Here is a 15,305-nt window from a genome sequence, read left to right on the forward strand (position 1 = left end):
TTATACAACTAGTCAGATAAATAACACCAGATTTGCTTCCCTGTTAGGTTTTATAAACCTGAAGTGTTCTCACTGCATATTAGATCCTGTCTTAGTAATTGCTTTCCCAGAATGACCACATTTGAGGTTTTTGCTTTGCAGGGACAGGTTTTGGTTTTCGTTAGAAAGACTTCTTCCCAGGCTTTACTTTTCGTTAGTAAGACCTCTTTCCAGGTTTTACTTTCTGCAATCATCTTCTCTTAGCTCTATGTGAACAACAACATTGAAATGATATATGAGTGCTTGAAATCATATGAAAAATATCGTTCAAGATTAAACTCAAATTGCAAATGCTTTCTCTAGCAAATTTGGAACTGGAACCCTCGGATTTATAGGCAGTCACTCTACTACACGGCCACTGGGCCGACGGAGCCAGTGGGATTGAATTATCCATTTATAGTTACTGTCATTAAATTGATTTTACGTGTGCTTCAGTTATTGTTATGTAGCTTCCTAAAATGATTCTCTACATTGTAATTATCCATCATTGACGGTATATGTTCTAGAGAAAACACTTCTCCTCGGTTTTGGTATGCAGTGTAAAACAATCAAGGTCCGAAAATCTCTCTCTCTCTCTCTCTCTCTCCCCCCCCCCCACCCCCCTCCGGTTTCATATTGTCTACCAAAAACCTTGTAAACAATTTGTCATTGTCTCCAGCGAATCAGCAAACAGGACATGTCTAGATGTAACGTCATTAGTGTAAGAGGTGAAATGGACAGAACTACCGTTTGATTACGCCGTCAACTTGACATAGGATATATCACTGTCTAAATATATAGTTGTGTACGGTAAACTTCGCTTGTAACGAAGGCACCAGTAGTTTAGTTCGTTATACGCATTACAACTAAAACATACCGCAAGAGACCAGGAGAGAGACCCTGTTAATTATAATGGTCAGTTCGAAATTCCTCATAACCGTTGTTTGTTATCCGTATTTCGTCCAACATATACAGTAAGTGATTCGGACAACACCAAACAATTCGTGATGTTTCATACGAGAGTTCGTTATGAACTTAGTTTATACATATGTTAAAATTCTTTGTTGCATGAATCAGTAGAGAGTGTGTTTGGCATCGATATGTCACACACAGCTTCACACACAGCTTACGTTAATATGTCGCGAATGTCTATGAGTATCTTATAGTGGGACCCTACCTCTCTCATCCTCATTTTCCAGGGTTCATCTGTCGCTGTTCCATTGACAACCGGAATCTCCTTCAGCAGAGACTCTGGCATTAAAAAGAGTCCATTATATTATAGTGTACGGGTATGCAATAAAATTATTTTTATTATATTATCAACATTGTAATAAGCAGATCACGCTTGTAATCACCCACTGCAATAGTCACATCCCCTACTCCTTACCACTGGTGCTTGTCGTAAGAGGTGACTAAAGGGATCGGATGGTCAGGCTCACTGTCTTAGTTGACACATGCCATCTGTTCCCTATCAAGCGGATCGATGCTCATGATATTGATCACTGGATTGTCTGGTCCAGACTCGATTATTTACAGCCATATAGTTGGAATATTGCTGAGTGCGGCGCAAAACTAAGCTCAGTCACTCACTCATCAGTGGCACTGCCCGTTCCCATGTGCTGTTGTAGGAAACAGAGTGTTTGTTGCTACTGTGTGTGTGTAAACCAGGAACACATAAAAAATAACAAGTCAACAAAACGCGAAGTTGATTTTACGATTCCGACTGGTAAGCTGTTTGAGTGTCAGCTAATCCCAGCTACATGTAGGCTTTTTGTGAATCATCGACAATCCAGTGATTGGCATTGTGTGTTTCGATCTTTATTCTAGGTTCGTCTTACATTGCATACAGCAATATTCCAGCTATATGGAAATAATCGAGCCTGGTCCAGACAACCAATGATCAACACCATAAGCTTCTATCTAAACAATGATGACATGTGTCAATCAAGTCAGCGAACATCACCACCCAATCCCGTTAGTCGCTATCTACGACAAGCATGTGTTAATGACGATCAGTTCTAACCAGGATTTTCACGGGTATCTTGAGAGATGATGACTACCATTAACCAACTACCTTAGATGAAGGTGTTTGGACGGAAGCACAGTTAATGAAAGACATGAACATTTAAACTTTAAGACAGAATCCTGATAATGTTACTCTAACTATAACATTCGCATGTAGTGCACAGAAATATATTCCATGCCTCAGAAACTTGAACTGAAAGATAGGACCTGTGTTATAAACCTGATTAAAAGGCTGTTTTAATTTACACTGTAATATTAAATGGAAACAGTTATACATCTAGAGACATTGGCTTTCTAAATTGTTTCAAGTATCCTCTCAGTGATCATTATTTTCCACAAAAAAAGTTAATATCCGCATATTTAGAAGAAAATTGTATTTTATTCATATATTTTTCCCAATGTTTAAATATAATCATGCTGAACCATCACAAATTACATGTTAAAGTGTGTGCAATGGAATACTGAGCGTATTTCACTCTAATGCTTATAGTTTTAGCTGTAGCATAGTTTTTGTAGAAAGATGCTTGGATTCATGAAAATGGCGTCTATCTTTAAAAATGGACGCCCAAAACGCATTTAGCTGAGCATGGGAGGTGTCCATTACGTGATCTCATAAACTGCATACCTTAGGCTATATGAAAACCATAGTGACTGTAGTCAACTCAAGGTCTGGCTCATGGTATCAGAATGGCTGCACGATTGGTGCATTTGTCTTGCCTAAATGTCTAACCGTATATGTGACTCGGAATCTAACCTACCATCACTCCATTTTGCCAGACTGAAAATAGCAGCCATCGGCGCTATAAAGGAAACATTTGCCCCTTGAATGATAGGGAGTCTGAAATATGAAATGTAGAAGTGTACTCTGGTTAATAATAGGGCAATGTTATATTCACATCAGCACTTTATACTTTACTCGATATTGATGAATTCATATACACGCAAAATACAGAACTTTTATTATATTGGTTTCGTTTTCTTCATTACACTCAGTGAGTTACAACACTGAAGTTCATACAGTAAGGTACTGTGAAATACAAACTTTCCACCCGTGACGACTCGGGTTAGAAGTGATCCTTGGCAACCCATACGGCTAACGGGATCGGGTGGTCAGAGTTAAATAATTAATCCCAATCGCATAGATCATTGCTTATAATGTCAGTGGTTTTATTGTCTCGTCCAGACACAACTACATATATTTATTGTGTATGTACAGCATTTCTCGTCACTATATGGTTGACATATTGCCGAGGTGACATTAACTTTTAACTCACTCACTCACACGCCTAGACACGATAAGTTCCGGACCGTCATGCATATGGACAACGATTCAAATACTGTTTACAAGAACAATAAATTAGCATATCTACAGCTTAGAAAATATGCACTCGATAGTTAAATTCGTCTATATGGTAAAGGAAAACAAATTTATAAACACCTTTATGCTCATACTTGCACAAAGATATCCGAAATATTCAGTTGTTATCTGTGGTTTTCACACAACAAAGTGGTGAGTGGGTTCAAGTATATTACACTCGCCTGCATCCAATTAGGTTCTGTAGTATTGTGGCTACTCCACATGTAAACAGTCCGATGCTCAGAAGTTGACTGCGGATTTCTGGCTGGTCGCTGACACCGAGCTGGGTGGCGATGAAGATAGGGGCAGAGATGATACCAGCAACACAGAGCAGGGATTGCTGAAATAATCCAATCTTAAATCAAATAAATCTTTTCTTCTTGTTTGTAGTATTTAGCATACCATAAGCTCCCGAACAGACCACTTTCATCAATTACCCTAAATTCACAACCTGTTGTAATGAGGACATGGTCAGGATATGTGACTATGCCAATTAATGCGAGAGATTTTAAAGAACCATCCGTTGATGGCCTGGAAACAGCAAAAACTCCGAGTGATGCTTAACAAATTTACTAGGCTCTATTCAAGTTCATCCCTCTTGAAAATGCAATGGATTGTCAACAGTGGTTGAAGTTTGTTTTTTGTGTGTTTGTTTTTTGTTGTTTAATTAATTTTATTGTTGTCTTTTTGTTTTTGTTTTGTTTTTGTTTTTTGTTTTTTTGTTTGTGTGTGTGTGCGATGCACACCAGCGAATTTGTGCCCAGCGAGATGATGCCCACCAGCGAGATTGTGCTCAGCGAGATGATGCACACCAGCGAGATTGTGCCCAGCGAGATGATGCCCACCAGCGAGATTCTGCTCAGCGAGATGATGCCCACCAGCGAGATAGGGCCCAGTGAGATGATGCCCACCAGCGAGATTGTGCTCAGTGAGATGATGCCCACCAGCGAGATGATGCCCACCAACGAGATTAAGCCCAGCGAGACGATGTACACCAGCGAGATTGTGCCCAGCGAGATGATGTACACCAGCCAGATGCCCAGCGAGATGATGCACACCAGCGAGATAGGGCCCAGCGAGACGATGCCCACCAGCGAGATTGTGCTCAGTGAGATGATGCCCACCAGCGAGATTCAGCCCAGCGAGACGATGTACACCAGCGAGATTGTGCCCAGCGAGATGATCCACACCAGCGAGATAGTGCCCAGCGAGATGATGCCCACCTGCGAGTTAGTGCCCAGCGAGATGATAACCACCTGCGAGATAGTGCCCAGCGAGATGATGCCCACCTGCGAGATTCTGCTCAGCGAGATGATGCCCACCAGCGAGATAGGGCCCAGTGAGATGATGCCCACCAGCGAGATTGTGCTCAGCGAGATGATGCCCACCAGCGAGATGATGCCCACCAACGAGATTAAGCCCAGCGAGACGATGTACACCAGCGAGATTGTGCCCAGCGAGATGATGTACACCAGCCAGATGCCCAGCGAGATGATGCACACCAGCGAGATAGGGCCCAGCGAGACGATGCCCACCAGCGAGATTGTGCTCAGTGAGATGATGCCCACCAGCGAGATTCAGCCCAGCGAGACGATGTACACCTGCGAATTAGTGCCCAGTGAGATGATGCCCACCTGCGAGTTAGTGTCCAGCGAGATGATGCCCACCAGCGAGATTGTGCCCAGCGAGATGATGTACACCAGCCAGATGCCCAGCGAGATGATGCACACCAGCGAGATAGGGCCCAGCGAGACGATGCCCACCAGCGAGATTGTGCTCAGTGAGATGATGCCCACCAGCGAGATTCAGCCCAGCGAGACAATGTACACCTGCGAATTAGTGCCCAGTGAGATGATGCCCACCTGCGAGTTAGTGCCCAGCGAGATGATGCCCACCTGCGAGTTAGTGTCCAGCGAGATGATGCCCACCTGCGAGTTAGTGTCCAGCGAGATGATGCCCACCTGCGAGTTAGTGCCCAGCGAGATGATGCCCACCTGCGAGTTAGTGCCCAGCGAGATGATGCCCACGTGCGAGTTAGTGTCCAGCGAGATGATGCCCACCTGCGAGATAGTGCCCAGCGAGATGATGCCCACCTGTGAGATAGTGCCCAGCGAGATGATGCGCACCTGCGAGTTAGTGCCCAGTGAGATGATGCCCACCTGCAAGATAGTGCCCAGCGAGATGATGCCCACCTGCGAGATAGTGCCCAGCGAGATGATGCCCACCTGCGAGTTAGTGCCCAGTGAGATGATGCCCACCTGCGAGATTGTGCTCAGCGAGATGATGCACACCAGTGGATTGAGACAGCCTACATGGCGGTGACCAACGTCACTATTCAGATGTGTCATGACTCTTTTATCCATGGTTCAAACGGTCGTGAATTGATATTTAATGAGGTGTAAAAACGCAGGATTTATAGCTGTCACCTTTTCTATTTTCATCATAACCTGGTGAAATAGCAATCATGTATTGTGGTATTCACAATAAAGAAGGCGATATCCACAAATCCCTGTTTTCTTATGCAGTGTACTTCTAAATGTCCTCTAAATATTTTTTGAGTCTGACAACTTACACTCGCAGTCATTGGTCACGATGCCCTTAGTGTGCACACACGTTTTGAACATGCTTTCTATGACATATTCATACAACCTTATACCACCTCATGCAGATATACATGATATTTACTGGTACAGTCTGACACGCAGAATCGTTTCTACTGAACACAAAGGAACCCCCTTAGTAAAATGTAACAAACTAACACCATCACTAACATTATTTAATATTTCTCTTGTCATGCCACCCATGTATTTTCGTATCAAGAGCACATGTAAAGAGCACAACCATAAACTAATGTAGCACTTCACCTTTAACAAACTACTATGCTCACCAGTTTCATAACAGCAGGTCACAATGACCGTAGCGATTTCCCTCTGTCCTATGCTTTAATCTCTTATTGCGTTTGTGTCTCCAAAAAGATCACAACAATCAATGAGTCCTCTAAAGGGGTTAAGTTAGTATGTACCTGATATACCTGATATAACACATCTATGTTCAATAGAAACACAAGAAAACACATATTTTGTTCCCTAAAGGACTTCAGTTACCATATACGTGATACGTCTAACCTTCATGTAAAATGATAAGTACTGATTGCGGGCCTTCACAAACTGGTGTCTCTCACACTGCTCACCACACATATTGTCCAGCACATTGCTCTCCCGTGGACAGGGGGTTATACCTGAAGTCCGAATACTGGCCATAGAAGCGGAAATGGAGATTCATCCAGGGAATATTGTATCCGGTTCTTCCCCCTTCGACCAGCTATTTCCTCAGCGTTGATATCGCCCATGATTGCGGTGCCGCAGTGTTTTACCAAGATAATAACCCTGACTCCTATACGAATTGGCTATTGAAGCACATTTTCCCATCACGAGTCACCAGTGTTGACACGGATTCCGATCACATGAAGCAGTGCATATTAATATCACATGATGTTAAAAAGTGTGGCCTGTGTGCACTATCGTTATCTTACGGTACGGAAGCCTATTAGGGCCATGGTCCCCTATTTTTCGGCATCTTGTATCTTGAAAGTTCAACTTAGCATGTTGAAAATTCAACTTGCTATCTTGAAAATTCAATATAGTATTTTGCAAATTCAAAATCCTATTTTGAAAATTTAACATCCTATCTTGAAAGTTCAACTTCATATCTTGAAAATTCAACATCCTATCTTGAAAATTCAACTTAACTTTGTTGAATATTCAAGTAAATATCTTGAATCTTCAACTCGGCATTTTGAAGATTCAACGTAGTATCTTGAAAATTCAACACCCCATCTTGAAAATTCAACACCCCATCTTGAAAATGCACTTTAGTATCTTGAAAATTCACTTTAGTATCTTGAAAATTCAATCTACCTTTATTGAATAATCAAGTACGAATATTGGAAATTCAACTTAGTACCTTGAAAATTCAACATAGTATCTTGAAAGTTCAAGATAGTTAGTATTTAAGTGAAATGTTCTACATTCATCGGATGCATTTCAATCTTTCCTTTACATGAACCGTGCCGAATTTGCCGACGACAATGCACCAAAGCAGAGATAGTATCATCTTCATGCATTATTCCTTGGGATTATCTAACGACGAGATTCTATGCTTTCTTGCACAGTATCATGGTATGATTATAACGGTTCCAATCAAACAAACCAGTCAGACTTTCCCTCCAAACGAAATTGATTTATTGAATGACATTATTTCTATGAAACTTTTTGTGGACTGTTAATTACATGAATTTAATTTCTGCCGCTCGAAGCTTGACGGAACTTCACACCGTTTCCGAAGAAACGTCTTCTACTAATAAGAACAATAAACCAAAGAAAAACCGGTTTCAAGTAAAATTAAGAGAAACTAGAAAATATATTTCCTGGATAGAACTGTGCCTGAAATTAAGATCGTCAGGGAATCCCTTGTCAAAACGACCAAAGGCAATTTGGAGAAAATTAAAATTACAGTACGAGACAACAAAAGAAAAGGTACTTCTCTAAACTGTCGATTCTCTTAAGGCAAAAATACAAGCTTGGAGTGAAATGAAGAACAAATGGGAAAAGAAAAATAAATTCATAAAAGTAAACTCTTTAGAAACAATAAAAACCAATTCTACCAGCAACTGAAAACAAGCGGTGAAGGTGATCATGATAAACGACTTCCCATGGATGATAATGAAAGGTTCTGGAAACAGTTGTGGTCTGTACCCGGGGACTGTAACTTGGATTCACTGTGAGTCAGTGATTATGGCCATGCAATGCATGAGAAAGTAACTAGGTCGTTTGTCTGTTACATCTCACAGGATTGCCTGCCTGAAACGTGTCACTAAAAAGTCCAAATCTAATACACCTCCAGGGCCTGATGGCATTCGAAACCGGTACTGGAAACGGTTCCCTTGTGTTTAAACACCATTACTCCACTGTTTTAACTCACTTGTGAACACAGGTTATGTTCCTCCATGGTTCTGCAAAGGTCGCGCAATACTCCTTCCCAAAAAAGAGACTTGACTGGTCCCAAAAAATTCTGTCACATGTTTGAATACTCAATACAAATTATTCACAGTGTGTTTGACAAACTCCGTGTCATCTTACTGCTATTCCAATAGCAAAATTTACAGAGAGTAGAGTTGGGTGAGAATGGGGTGCAAGGATCAAAGTCTTGTACAGAAAATGATCACCGCGACCTCTCCATTTGATGGACTGACTACAAAAAAGCATAGGACTCTGTCCCTCACGAATGGATTCTGAAGTATCTCTGGTGTATTGACCTCCCTGAGGGACTACTTGATTTACTCAAGTGTTAATGAGTTGCTGGTCGATTCAACATGAAATGTACTCGCAAGGGCTGGTGCAGACTTCGGAATCTATTCCAATCAGAAGGGGAATATTTCAGTGGGACTCCTTTAGTCCTTTGCTTTTTTGCCTGTCTTTGAATCCTTAGTGTTTTCTGCTCAATAGGGCTACCACCCCGGACCTCCTCAGCACAAATCCCCAACACCTCTTACTCATCTCGTCTACACGGATGACATCGAACTCCTTGCCAAAGGAGATGCCAATTTGAAAGAACAGATTCTCCTTGTCGAGTCCTTTTCTAATGATATTGGTATGACATTTGGACTCGACAAATCTAATACTGTTCATTTGAAACGTGGTAAGGTAAGTTATAATGGATCGTCAGGTTACAAGGAGGAGGAGTTATTGAGCATCTTGTGGAAGATAAGGCCTAAACCGATCTTGGAATGCAAGCTCCAGAATGACCAGATTCAAGATAAACTTCGGGCCGAGTATAAATCCCGTTAAAAGAAAATCTGGAGCTCAGAGCTAAATGCTCGAAACAAGGTCAAAGCCACCAATACTTTCGCTGTGTGAGTCATCTCCTGTTCCTTTGGAGTAGTTGATTGGACAAAACAAGACATCCGGAGTCTTGAGCGCCTGACCAGGAGGATCATGTCTGATAACAGCGCACACCACCCTCGTTCCTCTCTTAATCGTTTATATATACCAATTCATGTCAAGACTCACAATGAAAGCAACGAATTCCACAGCTACTTTAAGCGTGCCAAGTTTGTTGGACACAATCTGAAATGTGAGGTTGATTTTGTTGATGGTGATGTACTGCTGGACGGTACGGCGATGGGAGTAAACCAGGTGAAGTCCTTTACCAAGTCTGCCCACAGTCGGTCATTTGTGAAGAAGCGGTCTGAGAAGCCACTGTGTACATGCACAGTGTGGAACAGAACAGCAATCCAACCAATTCCTTCGCCTGGATGAAGTCGGCTGGTCTCAAATGTGAAACTGGGGCTTCCTGTTTGCTGCTCAGGATCAGTCACTTCCCACTCGCAATCGCCAGAATGTGATTCTTAATCAAAATGTTAACATGAAATGTCGATTATGCAATGAATTCACAGAGACTGTCCAACACCTTGTCAGTGGATCCCCTTCTTTGGCATAAACATCAAATCTTAAAAGACATGATGGCATGGCTTGCCGCTTTTATTATCGTCTCCGCCATGCCTATGGCTTTGACCCCGAGGTCCATCAATGGTACGACCCTGAACATGCCCAGGGCGTCCTGGAAAAGGGTGATTTCAAACTATACAGAGACAGAGACGAATTCCAGCCAACAAACCTGATCTTGCCCATTTTGATAAAGTCAATGAAATTATTTATGTCATTGAATTTTCTGTCCCTTTTGACAGCAATGTGATTGGCAAGATTCAGGAGAAGCATGATAAATATGCGGACCTCGCCGTTGAAATGTCTCGTTTGCAGCCCAAGAACACTGTCGTCTGGTTCCCAATTGCTCTCGGAGCCCTTGGTTTGGTACCGCCTGATCTCTTGGCGCAGATCAGGAGAGTGCCCGGGTTCTCCACCGGGAGCACAGCCAATCTGGGTAATGCACAAGACTGCAGTGTTGGGGAGCCACCCTATTCTCTGAAAAGTATTTGGTGGGTTCTACTAGGCAGTGTTTCCTGGGAGAAGTCCCATTCACTGTCTGGGCTGCGTGTAGAGGGGGCGAGGGTCCTGAACTGAGCATTACCGACCTGACTTTGCCAGGTTCACTCGAACCCTCTCTGCTGCATATCAATCAAAGTCGGATCTGTGCAGAACTTGCCGATGACAATGAACATATCCGTCCACGTGCCAAGTGCATTTTGCCAAGCTGAAATATAAAGGCGGAGCGCAAGGCGGCGTTTCTTGCGATTCCTTACTCCATCTACGTCAGTTAGGTTCATAAGTATCAAAATGGTTTCCTTAGAAACTATTAGTCCGTTCCCCTGACATTTACGATGCATCCACCTGTAACCATTACAATTTCCGGATGTGTCACACTGTTGCAAAATGAACAAAGCCACTTCCATGATATCAGAATGGCCTTTTCTAGTGTGACGTTTGCATTTGGACAAAACCCTTTTCAATGTCCTTATACTCATCGTCATGCCATGATACTTATCGTCATGCCAAGAAAGCATAAAATCTCGGCGTTAGATGATCCCAAAGAAAATTACATGCAGATGATACTATCGCTGCTTGGTCCATTGTCATCGGTAGTTCGCTATAGTTCATGTAAAGGAAAGATTGAAATGGATACGGTGAACATAGAACATTTCACTTAAATACTAATTATCTTGAACTTTCAAGATACTATGTTGAATTTTCAAGGTACTAAGTTGAATGTTCAACATATCCAATGGCATATCATATATTCAGTATATTTCACTACCAACATACCATAGACTTTTCAAAATGCCTTTCATAACTGTTACCGTTATCGAACGGTAAAAACCGAAATATTTACAGGAATTGTAAAACATGCCTGGCTCCAATTTACTGGGCATATCATGTGCATAACCTTAATAAAATAAGATTCATGAGTTTCATTTAGATAATGTCTCTTGTCAGACCTTTGAATGCATATTATTGACGCTTTCAATGTGCATACAAAAAATACTAACTCAAACATAAGCCTGACTTGATCCTACCACGGCATGTCAAGTGTTTGTCTCCTACCAGTTAGCTTAGTGAGTACCTGCTTATTCTCTATGTGACTGAACGCATGCTATTAAAGACGGCAGCATAGATGAGTGAGCAAGTGTATAGTTGTAGGGCCTCTCAATACTCAATGACACCAGATACATTTAACTGAAAGCTATGCATTGCGGACAAAGGTGTGAACTGTTTACTAACAAAGATTTTTCTCCATTGTTTCGACTGGTGTAGACAAACATTTACAAAATGCATGTCAGGTTACACATGCGTGTTTCTGTCTACCTGTTGTGTAGGCCTAAAAATGTCAACATGACTTGTATAACTATGTAGGTCTTGGCGACCTTGAAACTTACGTACCCTGTTGCATTATCAGCTTACATGCTATTAATACATTATGACCTTGCTCAGGATGCAGAATCCCAACACTACTGCTGTATTACATCGGGAACCCTTCTGCTCTATTGCACACACTCTGCACTGTAGAATGCACCCAAACGTTGCCCTCATTGTAAAATATAAGCTGTTTGTCAATGTAATAGTTTTCATCTTATCCTTACTCAGTTCTCCACCTGCTACGTGCCTCTCAGCGACGTTGCAATAGGTTTCAGTCAAAAGATGTCTATTTGGAATGAGATAATCCCAGTAATTCGATTATCTAAAACGTTGAATATTAAATATACACAAAAAATGTGAACAAATGAGTTACTGTACAAGATCGTTACATCTGGCCATCATATTGTCAAGCACGCCACTTACGAAGGGGGGGGGGTCAATAAGTTTTGCAACTTCGATATGAAACAGACTTACATGACCAATTTTTTACTTTTATTCTTCAGTATAGCATCGCTTCATCTCAATACAATTATTCCATTTTTCTGTTGATACCACTTTTGTAAGTCTTCATTTTGCCCCACTAACCAAGCCCCTGTGGCAGCTCTGACATCGTCATCCCGGAGGTGCCTTCCGTGTAGGGCAGATTTCAGGTTCCTGAACAGGAGGAGGTCGCTGGGACCCAGGTCTGGACTGTAGGCTTGGCGACTTAACTGTTCGAATCCACATTCACGTATTGCAACCTGTGCAACACTGGTATTGTCGTGCAAAAGCAGTACACCACGTGACAACACCACGTGACAACACCACGTGACAACATTCCACGACGTTTCTGTTGAATTGATTTTCGCAGTGCTTGCATTAAGTTGGCATAATATTGACCATACATTGTAGTTTTGTGTGGCAAGTAATCAATTAATAATATGCCTTTGGCATCCCAAACGATAGTCACCATAGCCTTGCCCTCCGATGGATGAGTACGAAACTTCTGTGGAGGTGGTGCTTCCACTGCATGGATTCCAGTTTAGTTTCAGGGTCCCAGTGGTGGATCCATGTTTCGTCACCTGTCACCAGACGAGAAAGAAATCTGGCTTCATTATGGAGATCCAGGAGCTCCGTACAACTTGCAGTTCTTTGGTGGCTATCTTGAGCGCTGGGGTTTGTGGGTACCCATCTTGCAGACACTTTGGACATTCCAAGATGATCATGAATCATCTTTTCAGCGCACCCTAGCGATATCTGGAATTCCAAAGATAGTTCTGACACTTCACTCGCCGGTCTGCTCAAATTCTTATTTCTATAGCGGCGATAGTCACCGGTTGGGTGACCTCTGAGGGCATGCCTCACCGTGGTTCATCGTCTATTGACTTCCTGTCCCGCCGAAACTGAAGAGACCAGTGACAAACTGTGGAAAAGTTAGGAGCATCCTCACCCATCACATTACACATGCGATTATGTATTTCTGTAGCTTTGCATCCTTTCCTTGTAAGGAACGTTACTACAGCGCGTCGCTCATGTTTGAGGGAATCCGTGACCCCTCAGTAAATGGAGCATTTAAATCTAAATTATTGTTGTGTCTAGGAATTGTTATGACATGTGTCAACATTATGTTTTGACTAAGGTAACACCTGCTAAGAGCTGACACTGTAAATATAAACACTAATGCCTAGCTCGCAAAACTTTTTGAACGCCCCTCGTAAGTGTTAAGCAGGCCTCACCTGGAGCCCGAGTGCTGGCCAAATTAGAGGAAACGGAGCCTCGTCCACAGAATATTGTATCCTGTTCCTTCCTCGGCGACCAGCCTCATCTTCGTTGTTGTCAGCCATAGTGACCGGTAGCGAGCAGATTCGGTACGTTACTGAACGCCACTGTGCATGTCCTCGCTGTCACGCAGATATTGCTCCAGAGTATTGGGTGCTACTAAAAAAGTTGTAATGCAACTGCCAACCTGCGTTGGATATCACCAAGCAGTCAACTGACAGTATGCAACGACTCATTTAAAGCCTACCCCCATTAACAAGTATAGATACAAATACATTTGTTGGTAACAACCCACTGACATGTAAATTAAATCATTTATAGGACAGAGCAGTTCTCCCATTCAGTTTCTGTTGATGTCATTAACGACTGCTCAATTCACTGCTTATGCCTTACCCACAGCGGTAAGTTCCCATGCACAAGACCTTGTGAGGGTTGTAAAGCCAAATGGAATTATCCCGCAGAGCTACCCTGCACCCGGGATACCAATGCATGACTATGTGCGCCGCTTTTTACACCCGCAGAACCACCCATATTTGCAACATTTCTTTGTCAGTCTATTGACTAAGTTTGTTTTGTACTTTTGAGAATCGCGATTAACGGCGAAGTTCCCACTTATCCATTTAAGTTTTCCTGTGGTATGAATATGGCTGCAAAACAATATTGGCTTTTTGATAGAGGCAGCACATGCAATCCTACCCACCCACCTCTCCAACCATGAATATGTGCATTTGTTGGCTTGTAAAGTTTCACTCCGTAATTTTCAAGGAATATGACGGTGGTCTGCACCTAATCGAGTACAGACATGACAATGCAGTGGTGTACATTATGAGCATCGGGTGTGTCCCGAAATGTTAACCAGTTGCTATGACATCTGTATTATAAGCCTGTGAAGCAATTGCAGCAAACAGTGTTAGGGTCGTATTAACTCATTCAAACAGGGATTTGGACTCACAATCACAACTGAAATCTGTTAAACTGAGGGAAGCTATAGGCTTTAGAATACACACTCTTCTGTGGATTATTAGCTCAGATGCCCGCAACTGAGAACTAACCTCTTTGAGTGGCCCTCAGAAATTTGGAAGGAGAAAACACACATAACTTATGGATAACAACTTCATATAAATCGGGAGTGTGACGTATTCTTGCTTGACATCTTTTCGTGATTCTGTACCGAAACGTCGCACTCGTCATATAAGAGTAGTTGATAACTAAACTCACCTTCAAAAGAAAGTATACAAAGTTTTCAGCGATCATTATCATTGGGTCACAGTACCCAGGCACACAAGCAATACAGTGGTGTTAACATCGCTTTATTATCCTGTATGTCCATCAATTGAATCAGTGCAGGCACAAAGCAGAAGACGTCGGACAAGGTCGCTTGGTATTCGACGCCATTAGTTCCGGAGAACTTGTGCAAGTTGCTGTCTTTTCTGTGATGGGTTAGAGCGTTTCTGCACGCGTCTGTCTAGAAGTCGTTGCTTCCAATGACACGGGCCCAACGCAATCTGTGACGTCTGTGTTCAGGACTTTCACCTGTCCCTTGAAGAGTCCGTAGGCACAGTGATCAAGAAATTTCGCCGCTGATGACGTTCCCGTCAGGAAACGGTTTCTCGGGTGTAACGCCCTCAAATGCCGGTCTTCAGCTGGTGTCTTTACTTGCGGTCTCCCAATCCACGGCCTGGCCTGTCCTGTCCTGTGTCTGGCCCGTCTACGTGTGAAGTTGGAGACAGGTATACGGGTGCAGACAAAGGTTCTTGCAACGTTGGCTTGGGCCGACC

General features: G+C 42.6%; 1 protein-coding gene across 1 annotated transcript in view; it reads right to left on the minus strand.

The window, feature by feature from the left end:
* The window catches only part of LOC137265560 (solute carrier family 23 member 2-like), a 32,809-nt gene extending 19,141 nt beyond the window's left edge, over window positions 1-13,668 (minus strand). Inside the window, exons 1-4 of the mRNA XM_067800980.1 lie at window positions 13,485-13,668; window positions 3,583-3,740; window positions 2,802-2,881; window positions 1,196-1,269 (exon numbers count right to left, since the gene is read on the minus strand). Of these exons, the coding sequence (XP_067657081.1) occupies window positions 1,196-1,269; window positions 2,802-2,881; window positions 3,583-3,740; window positions 13,485-13,592 (420 nt within the window). The 5' untranslated portion in view covers window positions 13,593-13,668. The remainder of the gene's footprint in view (window positions 1-1,195; window positions 1,270-2,801; window positions 2,882-3,582; window positions 3,741-13,484) is intronic.
* Between the last annotated feature and the right edge of the window lie 1,637 nt (window positions 13,669-15,305).

This window comes from Haliotis asinina, chromosome 15 (genome assembly GCF_037392515.1).
Source record: "Haliotis asinina isolate JCU_RB_2024 chromosome 15, JCU_Hal_asi_v2, whole genome shotgun sequence".
Classification (NCBI taxonomy): Eukaryota; Metazoa; Mollusca; class Gastropoda; order Lepetellida; family Haliotidae; genus Haliotis; species Haliotis asinina.